The sequence below is a fragment of the Phaethon aethereus genome (assembly GCF_964289735.1).
Source record: "Phaethon aethereus genome assembly, chromosome: 3".
Taxonomy (NCBI): domain Eukaryota; kingdom Metazoa; phylum Chordata; class Aves; order Phaethontiformes; family Phaethontidae; genus Phaethon; species Phaethon aethereus.
Genome location: NC_138576.1, coordinates 52,006,512 through 52,029,215, shown reverse-complemented (window position 1 = coordinate 52,029,215; position 22,704 = coordinate 52,006,512). Strand labels below are relative to the sequence as shown.

General features: G+C 38.1%; 1 protein-coding gene across 1 annotated transcript in view; it reads right to left on the bottom strand.

Annotated features, from left to right (window-relative positions):
• Positions 1-2,508: 2,508 nt before the first annotated feature.
• AFG1L (AFG1 like ATPase) overlaps positions 2,509-22,704 on the bottom strand; it is a gene marked incomplete at both ends in the record, with an annotated part of 67,668 nt that continues 47,472 nt past the window's right edge. Inside the window, 5 exons of the mRNA XM_081998519.1 lie at positions 2,509-2,658; positions 3,977-4,090; positions 5,809-5,949; positions 20,922-21,022; positions 21,279-21,349. Coding sequence (XP_081854645.1) covers positions 2,509-2,658; positions 3,977-4,090; positions 5,809-5,949; positions 20,922-21,022; positions 21,279-21,349 — 577 coding nt within the window. The remainder of the gene's footprint in view (positions 2,659-3,976; positions 4,091-5,808; positions 5,950-20,921; positions 21,023-21,278; positions 21,350-22,704) is intronic.

Sequence of the window (22,704 nt, the reverse complement as noted above, 5' to 3'; positions counted from 1 at the left end):
CGATTGCTGCCAGCACCTACCAATGACTCCCAACACACAGCTTCTTTGCAGGCTAAGGAAAGACTGCACTATGGTTTTGTTTAGCAATATGCCCTGGAAGCAGCGCTGGCTCTGGAAACTTTTGGGAAGTTCCCTCCTGTGGTTTGACAGAGCTCACCTATATCCCAGGAGGCATTCAATGATATCTCAGTCCCACTGCATTTAGGAGCTTCCAAAAAACCTGGAGTACCCCAGTTTGGGATGGTGCTCAGATTGCAGAAAAGCCTCAAATATCAATAGGCAAAGCTGCAGCTGTTTGAACACAAACAGATCTGCCCAGGGGGCTCCAGGGAGCCCCTGGTTAGAGGTCAGTCATCACCCACACAGACCCTGGAGAAACACTTTGCCTCCCTGGCATGAGACAGTCTCTGTGGGAACGTAGAACCTGCCAGAACCCCCTCTCTCACATGTCCCAAATGTCTCACCTGTGTTCTGCAAGATTATGCATTTCCCCTGTACCACATGGCAGAGGAAGACATACAGGCTAAACATATAAACAGTGTTTAAAATAATGCAAATAAATATCCAGGTGCAAGAGGCTTTTAAGGTATCTACCACCCCCCACCCATTTTCTCACAATACATCAGACAAGGCAGGAGGCTTCTGGATGCTACTAGAGAAAAAGGCAAGGCTGAAGCTTCAGGGGAGTTACCAGGCTGATGAGTGTAGACTGCCATGTATAAATACAGAACCACACAGAGAGTTAAATTATATATATTAGTTTTATCTATATTTATATATATGGATAAATTAAATATACACATGTGTGTGTAGATACAGACACATATGCATTAATCTCAGCATTCCCTCTATTGAGAAACCTAGTAAAAGTCTCTGAAAATACACATCAATTATTTGGGTCATCTGACATATAAGCAATGTATTATGATTGGGTTTTTCATAGATATGCATTAAAATTCTCCATGCAGTCACACTTGTGGGAATAACAACATAGTTGCCTAAGCTGTAAACTATAAATACAGGCTTTAAAAATTCTCTGAAGAACAGGTATAGCCAGTATAAGTAACTTCCAGGACAAACAGAAAACTAGACTTGAACACGTGGCTCCAAAACATCTGTATTGCGGTACCACATGCAAGTGCACAGGACATCTCCAGTCCTCTCTGCCCCCCAAGTCCCTTTTAGGAGCTTTCTGTAATTGTGACAAGGGTTATGACTGAAACAATTTAATTGGGCTTAACAAAAGCAGAGAAGAATATTTTTGATAACAGATACAGTACAAGAAAAAGGTCATGTTACAAAATCTAAGAAAACTCCAATTTGGGGACAGTGTGTTATAGCTCTCCTCCCTAAGAAATTAGGGTGATCTTTTCAGTCTATCTGCATAATATTTTTCCCTATTCAGGGTTTGTAAATATGATCTTTAAATGACTTTTTATAAAAATACAGTATAAGCCAATACATGCAATACCATGTTTTGTTTCAGGTAGATTAAAACTGAGAATGACACAATTGCATTTTTAACTAAAAGAAAGTTTCCAACTACAAACACAAGGATGGGTGATGTGTTTTGGGGAATCAGTTAATATCCCATCTTTTCCATAAAACACATTCCTGTTGTAACATGAATTGCCTCAGTAGTACTGCGTCCTACTCTCCCCAGATCAGAGCAGGTCTGCTAGCAGCAATGGAAGGTTTGGCATAGATGAAGCCTGAGAAAATTCAGGTTAGAGATACGTCACTGGTGTAAAGGCAGCATATCCAGGCTTGCAAGAACCGCAAAATTTAGGAAGAGTGTTAACTTGCACTTATATGTTACAGCATACCCTGTCTTACCATAGTTTCTTTTCCCACCCATCTTTACTTAGATCTTAATCCTGTGTGGTTTCAAGTACCTTCAAGCTTCTCCTCAGGCTTCTCTCTTCGTTCAAACCATTAGTTTTCAATGAACTAGACTGAACAACAGTCTGACTTAGAGCCTGAAAGTCAGCAGATGGCTACACACAGAAATAGGAAAAAAACCCAACCAGAATACACTACAGAGGAGTACCAGAATTGTAGCAGGGACCTATACAACATCAGAATTTTCATAAAGAAAGCATTTGATTTTTCTTTTGTGCAAACTGCATCGTACATGATGGAAGTGGTGCATAAACCACGAAGTTCCCTCTTCAAGTGACAGTATATATCTATTGTGAATCCTGCACAGCTGAACCTGCACAGGGTGCAGGTTGCACACACCCTGAACTTTGTCTCTAGACCAATACTCCAGAAAAATTCTAATCCCATTAAACCTCCTGAATATCAAAGTTGTATTTTACAGAAATGAAAAAGAAGGCAAAAGTTCACATGTCCACACACTGGTGGTACAGAAAATAACCAAGTCCTCCTGTCTTAAACACAAAAAACAACTGCTCAAAGAAAACATGGTCCAGATGATAAAGTGCAATTATTATTTCAGTTGTGCTAAAAAGCTTGCCAATTCTGTAGTTTTACTTCTTGGTGATTTTATTCAACTTTTAATTGTAGTGGTTTTTTGCTTCTGTCCCCATCTTTCCAGTACTGTTCAGTTTGCATTTCTGTAAGCCGTGAGACAGTACGCTGAAAGGCAAAGATTTCCTCTTCTCCTGTAAACATGGAGAGTCCTTTGGCAGAATCCTACATTAACACACAGAAACAGTACCACAAAACTGTGAGACACATAGCTGTACTGAAGAGCATCCTATCTAACTCCTTTGTGCTTTACAGGCTTTGACAATACAAGACAGCAGCATGGCACCAAAAAAATAAAATTAACATCCAAAAAGTAAAGAGAAACACCTATTTCAGCCAGGTAGTCCTCTGAAGGAACACAGCAAAACAAGAATTTGGGTTTAAAACAACATGATGACATGTTAACCATCTATTTTCACTCTTCTGTTGAGTAACTGCAAAATGATTTAGACAAATAATTTAAAAAAATCATTAACAATAACTAGGTTATAGGGAAAAGGAAAAACAGAATAAGCAACACGGAACATAGTACTGTTTGTGATGCAGTCCTATAGAGTCTAGGAAGAGTAAGAACAAACCATCTTTTAGTTGTAGAACAGACCATCTTTTATTTCTGTATTTTAAATGTAGGAGCTAAACTGTCATGAGTATTTCCAGACATGTGTCCTGGTTTCAGCCAGGGTAGAGTTAATTTTCTTCACAGAAGCTAGTGTGAGGCTGTGTTTTGGATTTGGGATGAGAAAGTGTTGATAATGTGCTGATGTTTTGAGTTGCTGCTGAGCAGTCAAGGACAGTCCAGCTTCTCGTGCTGGCCTGCCAGCAAGAAGGCTGGGAGTGCACGGGGAGCTGGGAGGGGACACGGCCAGGACCCAGGCTGGCCAAAGGGATATTCCATACCATATGGCATCATGCTCAGCATATAAAGCTGGGATGAAGAAGAAGGAAGGGAGAAATGTTCAGAGTGACGGTGTTTGTCTTTCCGAGTAACTGTTACGCGTGATGCAGCCCTGCTTCCATGGAGATGGCTGAACACCTGCCTGCCCAGGGGGAGTGGTGAATGAATTCCTTGTTTTGCTTTGCTTGTGTGCGTGGCTTTTTAAACTGTCTTTATCTCAACCCACGAGTTTTCTCACTTTTACTCTTCTGATTCTCTCCCCCGTCCCACCGTGGGGGAGTGAGCGAGCAGCTGCATGGGGCTTGGTTCCCGGCTGGGGCTAAACCACGACAACATGATTGAACAGATACAGTGATTAACAATCAAAATGACCCTAAAACTTCTGCAAAATGGTTCTATATATTGTGACATTTTCTTTGACTATGAATAACTAACAACATGCAATTATGAGAGTGACAGATACATTGCAGAAAAAGCAGCAAATCACTAGTGAAATGTTTACTTGATTCCTCTTCCTAAAATGCTGCTGTAATTATGAGACCAAAACCAATTTTGTTACAGAAGGGAGACGATGTTAATATCATGTACCTGGCTCAAGTCCAAATCATCCATCAACACTCTGTTGTCCTCTAGCTCACCACTGTCATGTTCTACCAGGAACAAGCTTTGGAGAGGAGTCACTGCAGAACAAATAATACGCACCTGAGACAAGAAAAACAGGAAACAATATCATCACTTGGACTTTACAGAAAAGGGATAAAATAAGTGTTTTATGAAAAGCAGACTTCAAATTACAACATTGTTTTCTTCCCAGGTATTTCCCCTTTCTCTTATTAGCACTGCTGTTACAGATTTACCTTAGTCATTTGGATGACTTTTGGATCGTCCATTTGGATGGAGGATCTTTTCCTCAGTAACAACTCATATAACTTTACTCAGAGAATAGCGTAACTGCTATTAAATACTCAGAGTATCTGCTATACAGGCAATGAGTTCACAATCAAGTTTACTTTCTAAAATAAAGTATTAGTAACCAATGCTTTCTTTCCCCCCATAGTTAGATTATTCTGAGTAGGTAAGTGCACTGCACACATATTTTCATCTAAAGAATGTTTAAATTCCAAATTTCCCAGAAGGCCAAGTGGAGCCACTCTTACTTTCCACCTATGCTACTGAAGTGCATGTTATTTGCTAATAACAGTAACAATGCTGTTTTCATGTCTGCTGGGAAGAGATACAATGTGCACTGAGATACAGCATCTCTGGGGGGCTGCAATGAAGACAGACTGAAATGTTATTACAGGAGGAGACACTTGTTGAGAGCGTGCAGGCAAAATGTTTGCAGCGGGGACAGGTCTCCACAAATAAGCACTCTCGGGTGGTTTTTCCAAACAACTACTTGTGACAGGAATTTAACACTTGTGGTTTTCCTATGGAGGAAGTTAGAAAGCAGCTGTTTGCTTGCAATTCTTAATGACAGCATGTAGATAGAGCAGATCGCACATCCCCCCAATTTCTAACACACTATTATGGTTTATAAATATTAGCATATCCTCTTAGCAACTGTCCATTTCCGAATCATAACGCACAAAGAATCTGGCTGACTCAAATGAAACTACTCATACACTTCATTAGTTCAATACCTTGCTTGAATCAGGGCCTTTCTGATCATCTTGCCAGGACATCCTTGAAAAAAAAAAATCTCAATCGATATTTCCTGATTGCATAAATATTTAAGTGTGTGCATATATCACACATAAGATAGGGTTTCATATCTTGTATTACTTTAAAAAAATAGTCTTAAACGTGAACTTCTCTTTGTTTTAGTAATGCTGATTTTGCTTCCATGATTGAAACCTCTGTAAATGCACATGAAGTGCTGCATTTATCATTACTATTCCATTTCTGGCAGTTCTGCAACCTAATGTAAAGCCTACAGTAACTGTTTCCTTTAAACTTAATAATGTAACTATACTATTAACTCCTCAGTACCCTGTTCAGGAAGGCAGTGATTCCTGACCAACTGCCCATACAGATTAAAATTTTAAAAATTTAAATTTACTACAGCACAGTTGGCAGCACAATTTTTCATTATTAAAATGATGACATGGCTTCTGGGGGTTTTCTGGGTTAGGAATGAAATAACATCCCTATTCAAGAAAGGCAAATGAACTCAGGCTTATATTTATGGTCATGCTTAACATCCACAGAAATAAAAAAATTAAATACCTGCTTATTTGCCTTTATTGCAACAGGGCCTTTTTTGTAAGCTGGAATGATGTTTCTTTGCAGTGCTAGTTCATTCTGCTTATGTTTCCCAAATCACTACTACAGAAAGCCTTACTTCAAACCAATTCTAACAGTCCGGTTTTAGGCTCCCAGTATTATTCCTATATGTATAGGACAGGCTTGGTTCTCACCTTATGCTCATAAAAGGTATCAATAAGCGTAATGAAACGACGAGCTTGTGTCCTTTTTGCCATTGTAAGAAGTGGTATGTCACGAACAAAGACAGTGTCAAAATGCTTTGATATTTCCAAATAGTCACTGGCCCCAAGAGGCTGAAACAAAACAAACCATAAGAAAAGGAAACCCATGACAGAATGATACATAAACACTGTATCCTGAAATACTACAATTACAGAAAAGAGGGTGTAAAGTCCTGATCATATTCTTATTTTTATCTCTTCATATCTTGCTTCAGGAATGCTTGTTTGCCCTTACTGACATTAGGTATATATAGGTGCGCATTCACACTGTCGGCTTTACTTGAACAGTGTTTGATAGTTACAAGTGTGACTCTTCTGCATCCTGACAATGTTATGATCTCTCTGACAACCTCAAACAAAATATTCACTATAAACCATAATCCATAGAAGAAAATAAAAAACATGGTTAAGCTATGAAGTCAACATAAAGCATAAATAATTTTAAGAGCTCTTAGGATGCTTTCCAGCAGCAAGATTTTTAAACACAAATTCATAGGCTGGTTACTAAATCATAAGTTCACCCAAGACTAACCCAGACTGAATAAAAATCTCATGTTCTAAGTACTGAAAGCAACAGGAAATAGATAAAAATACAGTTTTGTAACAGTTCCTTTGTTCATGGTTCCACCTGTAATAATGAAATAAAAATCTGTAAGATCTTATTAGTTTCTATTTGTGTATCTAAACCATCAACAGAAGATACACACAAATAGTAGTAGTTCATTCAAGTATACAGTCAAATCAATTAATTGGAAATTACTTTTTCATTACATGGAAGGTAATTTTTTTCTGCAAGATCTACTCTATTAGTACTGCAGGCTGTAGTTCATCTTGAGCTATTAAGTCATCATGTTCAGGAGAAAAACTCATACTCCTGAAACTTGGCCCATTAGTTTTACTTGTGTGAGTAGTTCAGTATCTTGGACGCAACTACTCCATAGAGTAAGGTCAGCAGCATTTTGCATGATAATGTCACAATTCTCTTCCCAGCTAATCAAATGTGCTGTACCAACAGTATAATATGGTTATAAAGCACTGCAATACTCCAATATCTTAAAAACAGGAAATAAAATATTTTCTCTAACTGAAATTGCTAGACAAATTTGCTGTAGGCCAAGCATAACTGTGTAACTAAAACCCTTCTGCAAGTAGTTATTTTGAGCAATTATTAATGGCTGTCCAGGGACTTTGGGTTTTATTTAGACACAAGAATGAAAAACCTGTAGAAATCGTCAATATGCAAGCACAGGAGAGTGAAGCCCTCATGGCATACCAAAAATTCTTCTGAAAATTAATGGGAATAAGCTAGAGCTTCTGACCAGCTAACCCCCGAGGCTGGTATTAAAAGTCTCTGACTCTAAGCCAGTTCTCCCATTTGCAGTCTCATGAATCACTCTGCTTTCCCATTCACAACTAGGCAACTTCCCTGTGGCATCTACAGAAAAAGAATTATTGCAAAAACTTTCAAATGTTTTTAGCAGTGTATGAGAGCCATATATACTATATCCTCTCCTCAAAGTTACATATACTGTTTATTTGCTCCCTCCATTTCAGCTCCCTAGCCACTATTATGGGCTTCTTAACCAGAACCCAAGAAATTAACCATCATGAGGGCCACCAGCAACGGCTTCATCCATCACCTCTGAAAAATCTCATCTGAACAAAGAGTAGTTGAACTGGAAACATTTTGATGAAATAAAGCATGAAAAGGTTAAAGAAAGTGAAAGCAACTGGTGGATGGAAACATCACAGAGCTAGCCCACTGCACACCTCGCCATCAGGCACAAGTAATAGCCAGCTGGACAACAGTCATATCAAGTGCAAATGAAAACAACGGAAGCACTAAAAGCAACACATACTAGAATGCTGCTGGAGATTTTAAGATTGCAAACGGTTTGGGCAATGGTAATTTTTATTCCATACTTAGCACTGAAGTACTGTTAAGTACAGAGAAGATCAAGTATGCCTGTGTGCCGAGTACCTGAAAGGGACAACAGCAGTGATCTAATTGCATGTGAGAAAGGTAATAATTTCTCATGTCTGTCTTTAGGTAAGAAATTACAGACATCACTGCTATTCACGTTCATTCTTTTACCACATTAAGAGCCCAAGCAGTCATTCTGCCGAAGCCCAAAACTCTGAGGAGTTCTCCTGTATCGCCCCAATGTGATATACATTCTCACCCAAACCATATGAATACACCCTCCTAATTTCAAATACAAAATATCAAATATTAAAAGCTGATTCCTAAAATAAATTAATAAAAATTAAAGCCATTGAACTTTTCCAAAATCTACAAACTGAAGCACCCAACTGCAGAGCTATACATCTAAGAACTTGGTGGACACCTTGGGGATATCCAGACATGAAAATGAAAAACCTGGGGAGCTGTAGGGAGGAAACAGGTGGAGGACAAAAATAAGGCTAATGCATTTCAAATGGGAAGAAAAGAAGATGGAATACTTTTGCTTTTTATACAGACATAAAACCACTGTTCACAGAGGGTTACAATATGCATCTGTATCACAGCCAAACAAGAATTCAATCTACTTCAGCAGTGCAAAAAGCAGGCAACTCAAAAATTCCTCTAAAGAAGGACATAAAAGGCAGATAATTTCAAGCTGTTTAACAAGAATTTCTGAAACACCTATGCCAGTGCTAAGTGATAATATTCTGTAAATGTTGGCAGAAATGTGCCTTTGGAGACTGCAAAATCTTATGACCAGAAAGATCTGAGCCTAGCAGCCATGAGCATTTTAATAGAGTAAGTTTGTACGTCCTTGCCAAGACTCCAGTCTGGTGAGATGCAACTGAAACTCTGAGTCAGCCAGTCTGTTGTTATATATGGCTCAGCTGACATCAGCTGTAGTTCTGTACATAGAGGAGTTCTCAAACCCTCTCCTTCCAGAGTTTAGAAAGACGTAACTCTGGGGATGAACACAAAGCTTTTAATCTTGTTCTCAACATGACTTACTCTCATTTTGGACAAGTCCTTTAAATTCCTTCTGCAAAAGCCAGCAGCAAATTCGCAAATGCTCCGGGGACAGTTTAAAGCCCTTTTTGTATTCTTCTAACCTTGGTATTGGCCCAATTTCCATGCTGCCTGCAATTGCGTCAAAGCTTTTTTAACTCACCAGCTACACTCAGATGGTCCAAATGCAGGAGATGTAGGGGCACCCCGACAGCTTCTCAAGTCACATTCTCACTGGCCCATTGCCCTTGCAAAACTGGTGTGAGACTGGCACAGACACCCATGTACCAACTCTGTGCCACACGGGAAAGGGAGCCAGGGACAATGGGTTCAAGGCCAGATTACGCCACTGCTAGAGATTCTGGCTGTGCAGTCCATGTACAGAAGCTCCACTGAGGAGCAGATTTCTGCTGTTTCAGCAGCAAACAGCCCTCCCCTGCCCTTTACAGTACTGTCTAGAGGCCCTTTTTCCTCACCTTGCAGCAAGTTCTGGCTGGATCCTGACTGCCAACAATACAGGCTTGGAACAAGATGACGAGACTAGTGGCAAATGATTTTAGATACTTACCACTGCCCTCTGTATACCCATCCAGGGCTGAAATTTATTTTATGAGCCTCAACCAGTCACACAAAGCATTCCATATTAGTCATTAGCATACATGAATGTATTACTTCCTCTGAAGTTGCTAATGAAGCTACAAATTCTCCTAATATTGACACGTATATATGTAATCCTCTTATTAAAAGTTCAGCCTGATTAATCTGGTCCTCTGAACAACATTCTAAGAATAACAACATGATTTGGTGTGTGTTTCTGGTACTGTCTGATCTATCTTTGTTTCATCAATTATTGATCAACTCAACTTCAGAACCGTAATATGTTTATGTAACAATTGTCACTTACCATTTGTTACCAGGTCTTTCACATGCTGCAATATTATTTAAAAAAAAAAAAAAAAAGTTAACAGATAAGAATCTTTCTTATGGTACTATTGTTCCTGTATGTATATAAAAGATAAAACTGTTGTAGATTTTTCTCATTAACTCTGATGCCAGGAGTCAGTATTTTATAGGCATCATACTAATGCAAAACGCATTAGCACTAACATGAGCTACCCTTCTGACAAAGTGTTTACTCCACTTCAGCCTGCTTGACTGAATTCTCACCTTCATTTATTTTTGTTTCTCTGTCTACTTAATGCATTTTCAACTATCATCATCTCAGTTCAAGTAGGATGTTTATTATTTGGAGCTCTCTCTGGACTGTTTTAAGAGTTAGCCATCTCCCGTTTCTATTATATATTCCATTTAATTAAAGTATAAAGCATCCTTCTTTTTTGTTGACTCATCAATGACAAACTAGCTCATCTTTCAGAGACTGTCTGAAGAATACAGAATGCTTTACATATGTTACAAAAATATATTTCATCTCAGGAGAAAATTTATTTTTCTTCATGTTGGAAGATATACCAGGGCCAGCTCCAAGAACATCCTCAAGAGTTGTGACTGACAATAACTACAATTTAGTGCAGACACTCCAACACTCCAAAACTTCCTAAAACCAAAATACAGTTTAAGACTACATAGTATTTACAACTTAGACATTAAGCAATAACAAAACATGATAGAGCTCTTTCTGTTGTTTCCAAAGGAGCCACACTCTATCACCAGTACTGCTGATAAAATAGCACTGAGGTAATATTTCAAGATCATAATTCAAGAAAAGAACAGAAAAACCTAAGGCGTGATCCATGATGCAGCTGCATGTTGAAGTTTAAATAAAAAGGTAAGATAGTTAACTTGGCTAACTTGGTTTGAAATTCTGAAGACACTGATCTCAGTGGAGTCACCACCCCTGCAGGTATTTACAAGATGTGTAGATGTGATGCTTAGGGACACGGTTTAGTGGTGAACTTGGCAGGGTTAGGTTGGACGCGATCTTAAGAGCCCTTTCCAACCTAAATGATTCTATGATTCTTATGGCAGTGCAAATCTATTGGAAAGCTCCGTAAGTTATAGGTAAAGATGAGAAGTTAATTTGAAGCATTATTAAACTGAGAATTTAATGAAGGCGGCAATTTCTTATCAAGCTTTGCTGAAGGTTTCTGGTGGCAAAAAAAAAGGCATGCCATTGTATAATTAAAGATCACATCACAGGGCATACTGAGGAAAGATTAAAATAACATGCAGTTTTGTTTTGGAGCATTATGAACTGGCCTGCAACTTTAAAATCATTATTTTAACTTGTTTGAACACTACTTGACTTGAGGCTACACAACTTGTTTGTTAAAATATTCACTAATTGATTCATTATTAAGGCATGTTTCTGCTCCCAAAGCCCTCACTGCCAAATTTCCAGTTCCAATTCCAAAGTATGGCATTTGTCAACAAAAAGGTCTCCAAAAAGAGTCAAGGCTTAAAACAAAAAGGCTTCTGTTGCTTTGTACAGTAAGCAAACAAGTCTACAAACAATTTCAACAGGTATAAGCAGGCAAAACACAAAAGGCCATAGAAAGAAGTGTATATACACCAAAAGTGCATGTAAGTTCCCCTTAAATAAGCTACTAGATCACAATGCAAGTGATCTTGTGATTTTTTTAAGTTTTCAAAAGAACCTAGAAAATATGGGAAATAGGTTTATAGGTCATTCTACTTATAGGTCTAGTTAAATACTGGCACTTACTGCTAAGATTTCAAAACCAGGGTGTCCTGGTTTTAGCCAGGATAGAGCCGGTTTTCTTCACAGAAGCTAGCGTGAGGCTGTGTTTTGGATTTGGGATGAGAAAGTGTTGATAACGTGCTGATGTTTTGAGTTGCTGCTGAGCAGTCAAGGACAGTCCAGCTTCTTGTGCTGGCCTGCCAGCAAGAAGGCTGGGGGTGCATGGGGAGCTGGGAGGGGACACAGCCAGCACAGCTGACCCAGGCTGTCCAAAGGGATATTCCAACAACTCCTGGTATGTTTATTTACAACTACACCCAGCAATCCTAAAGATGACACCCAATTATATACTGGATACATTTAGCAGTTTTTAATGAAGGTAATTCCCTCAAAATGATTCAGAATCGTTCAACTGCAAATGCAGCTGAGTTGTGTCATCGTGTTGGGGAGACATTCAATTGACTTACAGACAGATGCCTGCATTCCTAAATCACTGGTTGCCTTTGAAAATTGCAACTTTAAAAAAAAAATTAAAAAAAACAACCAAACAAAACAAACCCCTTGGTTACATCTTCTTTCATTTTGAAGGGCAAGCTATTCAAGTTAGGAACCGCATCTTCCTCCTGGTCTGTACTGTGTGCCTACTGCAATGGAAGAACAACCTAACAGAAACTGGTTTCCACGTCTTTGTTGTGTTAATCTGCACTACTATTGTATTTTGGCAATTACAGAAATGCTAAACAACTTGTTGTTTATGAATTTCCATGCATTTCTGTATTAAGCCTTTCACATTAAACATGACTGCTTGTTGTTTAGTTTACCCATCCACAAAATCAGTGTTATAGATACATTTTCCTATCCTGTTAAGACACTATGCTCATTGGTACTTGGCGGTTGGAGGAAGGGCTATATTTAATTACTTAATGAAAAGACTATAGGATCCATGAAACAAAGTTACTCAACCTTTGTAAAGCAAAGGCTAAAATGTGTTACTTAACAAAATCAGTATTCCCGGCAGAGGGCAGCAGTCGCTACGCACAAGTGAGAGGAAGACTTAAAAAAAATGGTATTGTGAGGAAGATTCTATCTACTTAGTCCCTTAGGACCTTGGAGGATTACACATAAAGTACACCACTGTCTAAGTTATTTATACCAGCTCAAGGTTCAAGCCAAACTATCACAATTACCAGTTTTTTAAGAAAAATTTTAAAAGAGAAGCAAAGAAAGAGGACTGGCAGAGAGTCATTTTTCTAAGGCATAATGAACACTGATCTTTATGTGTAAACACAGAGAAATGAAACCACTCTGATGGGGTAGTAAGACTTATGTTTGTGTGATTGCTAGTTAAGGATATTGGTACTTTAAAATCAAGTTAATATATATATTCTGTTTTCAAAAGTATTTTCATCTAGCTTAGGATATACATATAATAACTGCTGAGAAAAGGGATAAGGAAAATAAGTTTTTTATAAACACTTTGTTGAGTTCAAGTTACCAGATCTGACCATCCAAAAAGCCTTCTAGAATTTGTCAAGGACAATTATAAACTGTATTTGCTTGTCAAGAATCAGCTCCTTAGAATCCACTCTGGTGGCTTTTATTCACACACTAAAATTAACTAATTTTGTTTTGCAATAATCCCTCATTGTACAGATGGAGAAACTGACAGGAAGAAATTAATTAAAGGCCACAAAGAATGGGGGAAGTTAAGGTTAGCCTTAAAATTCAGGAGCTGTATGTCAGTATTCTGCTTGGTGCCTCGCCCAGCCTCCTCCAGCTACATTTGTTCATTTTACGGAGTCTTAGAAAAGATGGTAAGATAACAAACATTTTGATAAAATCCAGGCATAGATCTCCTGGATGATTACACTGGAGAAGCATATTTCTTACAGGACTCCATTCTAGTGAGCAGGTAACTGCTTTCGAGCCATGACAAATGCTCCCCTGTGCCATACTGCCACATGAACCCTGGTGTGTCAGATCTAAAAAACTGCTTCTCATTTTGCTCTAAAGCAACTAAAATAGATCAAGATCCTCTCATCCAGCATTTTTTAGTTTTCCACATGTTCACATAAGCCAGTAAAGCAAATAAGTGAAGTGTATGGATTTGATCTTAACTAAATTAGCTAAAACTTGGATTTTTCCTCAACTGGGAAATTAGGATTTAAAAATTAATGCACACAATGCAACAAGATGCTTTCTACCAAGTCAAATGCATGTCACATCAGTGTTGCATACAATACATTTTCTGTATTTTATTTTTATAAACATTAATGGACAACTGGTAATTACCAATATCCGACGCATTATTTTAGACAGAAATTACTCCTTATGTTCTTGACATGAAAAAAATTTGATGCTAACACATGAAATAAGAAAAGAAAGACTATAGAAAGAAGGGCACCAACTCTATCTCCCAAGGTCTTCAGGTATTAATTACAAAAGCAGCTATTTTGAAAATTCCACTTAAAGCTAGGAGATGTTTCAAATAGTATGAAGTTACTGATTGCTGATTTGCTATTTTCATTTATTATGTATTGGCTGACATTTCATGAAATCATGTGATACTGAAGTGGAAAATTTTTTAATATTTCCCTTTGAAACAGAATTTTGACTTTATTTCAAAGGAAACATCATGGAATTTGTAAAAGTTTTACAGCCTGTTCAGATGAAATATCGTATTACAAAAGTTACTGTCTAAATAAGTAATTGCCTGAGCCATTTCAAACAAATCTCCTTAATCCTACACCAACAAATGTAAATAGAGTTTTAGGTCTGGATGTTTTTCCCGCTGGACTGCACTGTAACAGTTATCCAAGACAAGACCAGAAAAGATATCGTCGCAATGATGTGAAAGCAGAGTCATTTGGGCAATAAGTTATTTCTCCAACAAAAGAAAAGCATCCATCCCTTCACACATCCACTCTTGCAAAACTTAAATTGTTCTTTCTGAACCATTAAGGGTTATGGATAGCCAAAGGAATCAATTCACCAAATTTTGAGTACAGTGTTGTCCTCTCATGCCACAATGATTATTGAGAACCACATAAGCACTGGTATATGCCAGTTTCAGAAAACTCCAAAAAATACCTTCCGAGATAATATCACAACAATTCAGTGTAATAAAAAATAACTTCCCAAAACAACGGATTCCCCTAATTATAGTCACTTATCCTTCTACCTTAAATTAAATAATGGCTTAGGAATTATGAACCAAATGTAACAGAGAAAATAAGTTTAACCAAAGTTAATTGCGTTAACTAAACGAAATTGTGATATTTTGAGTTATTCTGTCAGAAGATGTTGACAATGTAAACTTTTTCACACTCACAAAAATCTTGCTATCTTGTATTTACTAGACAGAAAACAAGTAAACAAAAGGCTAAACAGAGTTGATATCCACTTGTCATTATGAAACTAGTTTTCATCTTGAAACTTTCCCATTCGGAATGGATCCATCAAACTGACTTCATAGGAACATGCATCTATGTGTGCAAATGAATATTTATTTGTAAAAGTTTCTGTCAGTTACTGTATTTCTGAGAGTAAGGCTATTGCTCCTCAAGTTAGACTTTCCTTTAGCAGTGGCTCAGTGGGAAGTTGTAGTGCTTCCATGCTGTGGACCAGGAATATGAAATTTGGAAGAAAGTTTGCTTGGTATCAGCAAAATGTCTTATACACATCCTGTGAAAGCCCACTCAAATCCAAGGAAGTTACAAGCCTTGGAAAAACACAGTCTGAACTCACTGCAGAGACTGAAAGTAGACTAAGTATTGTCTACTTCCAAAAGCATGAGGGGGCTGAGTGCAGGTTACCCCCTCGAGATGGACTGGGCACATGCCCCTGCCGGCTGCTGAACTTGTCCACTGCACATGTAGGTGCAGTGAGACAGTTTGCCAACAGGTAGCAGGGACCCTGACTCTCTCACACGCCTAGTTTCAGACAACTTAAGACCAGAAGGGATCATGAGAGCCACGAATTTCCTAATTTGAGACAGCTAAGCCTAAGGACTAGGACTTAGCTCAAACACAAACAACTCTTCCTAAAATGACACCCAGTTTTGACCCAAAACACAGCATGAGGCCCTGCCACTTCCTTCACTGTTTCAAATGTGTGAATGGGTGCTTTTTCTTTTTTCTTTTCTTTAAATCTGAATCTCTCTGTAGTCTTCTGGTTTTCATTATGACTATTTCTGCTAGATTTAGGAGCCCATTAATATCTGTTTTTTTTCCCTGTGAAAATAGCTGTACATTATAAAATCATCTTCCAGTCCTCTTCTTGATAAGCTGAACAAGTTGAACTGTAAGCCTGTCATCTGAGGGCACAAATTCTCCAGCTCAAATGATTTGTAGCTTTTTCAACAGCCTCTTCAGGTTTTCCAACGTCTTTTCTAAAATTCTGATGTCAAAACCACACCTAATATTCTGACATCAATCGTAGATATTTTCAAAATTAAAATAATCTTTCTACCTTCCTGTTTATTTCCACTCTACCCATCCCAGATGAAACTAGGTGTAAATGCTCTAACACTGGACCAGAAGCTACTTTTGAGCTGCTTGTCCATTACAACGCTTAAATCTATTTCAAAGTCACTACGCCTAGGACACAGTCTCCTCCTCCTGTGGAACACAGCAGATTGTGTTTGCTTAGGTTTAAAAAAGCCAAAACAAAATAAACCATCTCCCTTCCCACAAAATCTCACTTCGGATGAGAAATAAAATTGCACACAGCATCCTCATTCTCTTTGCTCCTCCCCCCATACACATAGCACTCTTTTTTTACAACAAACTTGTATCAGCATTTATCTTATATTCAAAACTGCTGGGGAAAAATAGCTATTGTAATGGGACTAGTATAAAAATGTGCTCATTAGAAATGCTACACTCAACGACAATCCTCCAGTAATAATTTTTTATAGGTTAATTAACTAACTTATCAATCCATTTAACAAATACTTTCTTGACACTGCATAATGCAAATTTCTTAGTAAGAACAACATCTACAAAAGTCAACCATTTCCACAAAATCAGGGAGACTGGCATTAATTTAATTTCGATTCTTCAGTTATCCACTGTGTGAATCCCGAACCAGCTCCTCCATTTATCTTCCTGGACTAAAATCTGACTGACAGCCTGCGGTCATACCAGTCCTCAGCTTGGCTGGACTTTGCTTATTCCTTAATATTGGCACATAGTAGCATTCTTTTCGTGCCGTGGAATTTCTCTTGCACTCCAACATTTATCAAAAATAAAAAGCTAGTCAGAGATCTCAGCCTAGTTTTCATATAATCATAGAATAGTTTGGGTTGGAAGGGACCTTTAAGGGTCATCTAGTCCAACCCCCCTGCAGTGAGCAGGGACACCTGCAACTAGATCAGGTTGCTCAGAGCCCCGTCCAACCTGACCTGGAATGCTTCCAGGGATGAGGCAGCTACCACCTCTCTGGGCAACCTGTGCCAGGGTTTCACCACCCTCACTGTGAAAAACTTCTTTGTACCTAGCTAAAATCTACTATCTTTCAGTTTAAAACCATTACATCTCATCCTACTGCAACAGGCCCTGCTAAAAAGTCTGTCCCCATCTTTCTTAGAAGCCCCCTTTCAGTACTGGAAGGCTGCAAGAAGGTCTCCCCAGAGCCTTCTCTTCTCCAGGCTGAACAACCCCAGCTGTCTCAGCCTGTCCTCACAGGAGAGGTGCTCCATCCCTCTGAGCATTTTTGTGGCCCTCCTCTGGACCCACTCCAACAGGCCCATGTCTTTCCTGTGCTGAGGGCTCCAGAGCTGGACGCAGGACTCCAGGTGGGGTCTCACCAGAGCAGAGTTGAGGGGCAGAATCACCTCCCTCAACCTGCTGGCCACGCTGCTTTTGGTGCAGCCCAGGAATCCAATAATTCAAAATGTATTTGCAGACTATTTTCAACAGATGCTAACTCTTAACAGACTGAATGTCATTTTATTATCCGTTAGTGAAACAAATACTTTACCCTGCTTCACCTAGAACAAGTATTTTTTGCAAAACCTTCTCCTTTTTCCACATCATTATTAAAAGTTTATCCACCTCCAACTAAGAATAAGCCCATAACAATCAGATAATATAAACCATATAAAAACTCACATTTTACTTAAAAACAAGTCTTATAGCTGAGTAGAGTTGATATTTGCCCATGATCTTTAGTTTCTCTTTAATTTTCCTACACTTCATAACTAGTTGCCATTCGTTCTATATTATTTGATTCTGTCTCGACAGTGACACAGGACATACTTTTACTATCTTCTTCCTCAAAAAGTCCTTCTTGTTCTTTTTTGTTGTTGTTTACACTTCCCTTTCCAGTTAGTTTTGGTCATACTTCCCTTTTGCTTTTGAAAATTACTCTTCCTGAGCACTCAAATATGTAATTTTACTGCTTGGAAGTATCTTTTGGTTACATGGAATGTTAGAAAATTATGGAGAAGACTGTCCCGATGCAACACAAATTTCTAGATTAGCTCATCACTGTAAGGTCCCACAAAGCTGCTCAAACCAAATGACCTCATACCGGATGCAGTACATTTTATGCTAGAAAATCATCATTTGCAATTTTCAGGCTAATTACATTTCACCCTTTTCTGCATTTCATCTACAAGCATAAGCTTCTCATACAATGGTATTTTTTCTTTATATGCTTTTTATAGCCAAGTGCTCAAGAAGCAATGCACCTCATTCTTCATTTGCCAACAGACCCCTACGAGTATTATCCTCTTGGGTTTGTTAATTAGTAGACTGATTGATTATGTATTCAAGATCCCTGTATTAATTAACTTTAAGGCAGGTACCAGTGTCTTTAATGTTGCATACTGCCCTCCACCTCTTTTAGCTTCTCTGTCCTTAAGAACATTGTGAGCACTGATTCCACATTCTTATTTTATGAATTGTCAGATGAGGTTTCCATATATCAATTATATCTAATTTTTCCCCATTAATGAGAATTTCCCATTTATCATGCTTTTCACCAGGTCTTACCACTGATGTAAAACCAACTGCAAATCTTGTTTTCAATTCTGTTATGAGATTAATTGGCTCCTATGACACCAACTTTAAATTGCATTTATCTACCAAGGACACTTTGCTTGGGCTATCAGTTAAGCCCGTTCTTGGTTGCTACAGCCCCAAGCTAGGAAGATTCCCCATGTCCCTTCACACAATCTGCCTTCCTATGGGACTTCGTCCCCATGTCCTGCACAAAGAAACCTGCAGATTCACTCTAGTCAAATCCAACAAATTCCCCTCCAGTATTTTTTTTTGGTGGATCTTCCTTTTCATTACATCTTTCTCAGACTCCTAGTTTCCTTTTTCTTAATAGTTGCACTCATGATGCCTGTCAACTTCTCCACCATTTGGCACCACAAACAGTACCAAATACCTTGTAGCTATGTCTCCTGCAAATTTCTGCTTCATCCCTCCACAAATAGTTCCCACTATTAGCCAGCTTACTTGAACATATGTAAATGACTTTATACTTCCTGTCATGTTGAATGTCTCCTGACCTTGGGGTTGGGTTTTTTGGCTACAAGCCACCAGTGCACTCTTCTGGATCCTACCTATTTGTTCTGTGGCATCAGTGGGAATGAATTCTCATTCTGACTGTTAAAAAAAGAGATACTGCATGTATAAATTTTTCATTGAAAGTTAAAAGATTTCATGAAGAAAAAGGTTTCATGGTTTGACAACTGAATTTTTCTTTTGCTTTTTAGCAGATTTGAATGGCAACAGAGCAGGCCAACAGGGCAGGAAAGGTCTTAAATACCAATGGGAATATTTTGGTATTGCTGTGAAGCGCTACGAAAGTTTACATTCACTAAAAAAAATTATATTAGAGGCAACTCAAGCCATTAATCCAAATTTAATGGAGAATTCTGAAGTTCATGACTATACTTCTCTACCTATGAAGTGAGCACAGTGACACCACCATAGCAATATACATAATATTTATGAAGGTACGTCAGTGACCCAAAGAGAAATATCATGGCAAAATAAATAATTGTATATAACAATTAAAGGTGGAAACAAATGGGGCATATGCAAAGAAAATAAGCAATGACTGACAAGGTTGTTAAAGAAAAACATTTATTGTCTGCCATGTTGTTTTACTTTTAAGATGTGATTTTTCTTTAAGAGACCATCATAACACATCTGCAGAAGGTATCTGAATTGAGACCCAAGTCTCAATGTAAGAACAATACTGCTAAATGATGTTTAACATTCATAAGGATTCTCTTTACTTGCTCTGTGTGCAAACCAAGCACCTCAGCTCCATTACACCAAGATGGTCTGAACCTCACATAAGTCTTCAACAGGATCAGAACCTTCAGACCCAAGTAGTGGCCACTGCCACGTGAGCTACCGGAGCACTTCTCCTTAAAAGCAATTTATCGTTCCACTTAAGTACACAAGGCATTTACTGGACTACAGAATTTTACAAGTGTTTGCTGACAGCATAGTTTCCTGATACACTAAAAGGCGCAATGAAGCAAAAGTCTCAAAACTCTCAGTGAAAAGCAAGCTGTTCTGTCCATGACATACCTCCATTCTCACAAACGGCTAACTGGTTTTGTCTGAACCCAAAAACCAACAAAGCCTAAAACCTACAGTCTAAAGCATAACCAGTGAAATTTCTGTCCAAATGGTTATCAACTTGGTAGCCACAAGGAAGTGAAAACAGCGTTATAACCGAAAGATTGGTCAGCACCCTGAATCAAAGGTGCTATCAGCCCAGTTTAGAGTTGTGATCATTTAACAATAAATTCAGCTGTCAGTAGAGAGGTCACTGAAGCACAAAGCAACTTCTGGGGGACTGTCTTCAAACCCACTGGAGGTCATATACAAAGAGAGCTTTTCAGGAATCACACCCCACATGTTTAGCAGAGAATTTGGCAGTACTAGCAAAATTTGGCAAATTTTGAGAAGGTCTTGGACTAAACAGCCCTCGTACAGCTAGTCACAACTAAGGCATGCAACAACAGTTTTACTCTAGTGCTGCCAGGATTACTACTCCTTTGCTTGAGTATCGACTTAAACTCCAGATTTTGAAAACAGTATTTGAATGCTATTTACATATTGACATGTTATGACTACTAATATTCCAGCAATGATGTTAGCCCAGGCATGTACTGCATTAGGATTTTTGAAGGCAATCTGTGATATGTTTAAAAGTGAAATTACTGTATCATTAAAGAGAAAATTATTATTGTTCTTTTGCAGAGGTTTTTTTTTCTTTCCCGTTAAATTTAGAATCTTTCTGCCAACTTAAAAAAAACACTTTTAATTTACTACAACTTGGGAAAATAATGAGTTTTTATGTTTCAGATTTTTTTTTTTCTTTGTTTTTAACTGTGAAAAGTCTGAGCGTTAACTGATGTAGATTTGACTGGGTACTCACTCTGTCGCACAGCTCTTCAAACGTGAAGTCTGCAATGGTTCCACACGCTTTATTCAGCCTCAGCTCTCTGCCTTGCACTTTTAGAATCCTTGGTCTAGTTACTATGGGAACATGAACAAAGACTCAATCTTCTCTGGGTAATTACTATAAAATTCATCTCTTACAGATAGGAAATGCATAGCTTGATGAATAATAGCACATGATTCAACACATAAATTAGACAAAATGCTGATACAATGACTGCCACTTGAGTGTGGCATCAACCCATATACAGCAATGGAACTTATTAATTGGTCAGTGGAGATTGGGCATTGTGTTCTAAATGTATTCTCTTTCAAGAGAAATTAACTTACGTACAATCATTTTGTTTCTGAGCCAGCTCATCAAACAACTTATCCATGACAGCCTCCACATCAGCTTCACTTGTGCTACAGTGAAAAGAATAATAGAATATGAAATTAATAACACTTGAAGCCAACATCAAACAGCTGCCTGAGCCTGCTTAGCTTTTTGCCCATAAAAAAGAGAACAGGATGTTATGCTCTAAATACAAACATTAGATTTAGAATACACTTAAAAGTAGAGAATATTAACTCTCAGGTAGATGATTCTGCCTTATTTGCATACACTGAAAGACTTCTGTGTTTTGAGCCGTTTCCAGTAATGAGGCAATACAGGCAGAGAAGATCCATTAACACTATGTGTACACAATGGGAAAAAAGGCTTCTGGCTCTATCTTGCATGCAAAATAAGAGCAAATAGACAAGGGAAGGCAGTCAAGCACCTAAAGAAGTATCCTTTGAAATTTCTGAGAGGGGACTTTCTGAAATTAAATATTGGAGCAGTTTTCTGGGGGTTGGGAGGTGGGGGGAATCAAGTCAACTGATTGTATTGATCAAACAATTTACAAAATTAAACTATGAAATTCAAAATACCAGCATGTTCTCTGCATTAGTAATTTGATCAGTTTCCCCCTCTTTGTCCCCAATACTATTTGAGAAAAGATCAACCACAGAGAGTGAAAATGCAAAATAAGTGTGCTAAAAGCTGAAGTAAAGTTTATATTCATCTTCTGATTGCCACAAGGATTATGAATCAGTCTGATCAGAGAATATTTTTGTCATTGAATGGGTTAGAGGGCCAACCTTTTCGTGCTTCATTCTTCAAGATAGGTAGATAGATAATATTTCTAGCTGAGTTTGAAAGCTTAGTATGGTAAATTAATATTACAGTAGACAATAAACTAGGATATATAATGCTTCACTGAAGTTTGTATAATCTCATTTGATGTGAAAATCTACTTTTATAGATCGTGGATGCAACCAAGTTGCATTGCTTCACACAGTTCTAGACCTCCTCTAAATGACAAGTGATGATCAGCATGTTACACAATTACTTTCCTGTTCATTAGGCCTTAAGAACCTTAAAAATGTTAACAGCAGAACTGAAATAACTATTTTTTGGCTGAAGCTTAACAATAGAAAGCCTTGTAGATACAAGGAATTTGGAAAAAAAACCCCACAAACTTCTGCAAGTGCCATTTCAAACACTTTAAAAAAATTCTGAATAGGAGATCACATAAAATTGTAATTTCAAAAATAGAAGTTTCTCTCAACATGGATATTTGTGTGCTGCTTTCCTCTGACAAAATGATAAATGAAAAGGAACAGACAAAGCCAGAAAAAAAGCCATAAAAGGAGGGAAGGAGTGCATATATATGTCAGAGAGTATGCACACTTGTATGCATATAACTATCAAAAAGTTTGATGTAAAGGCTACAAGA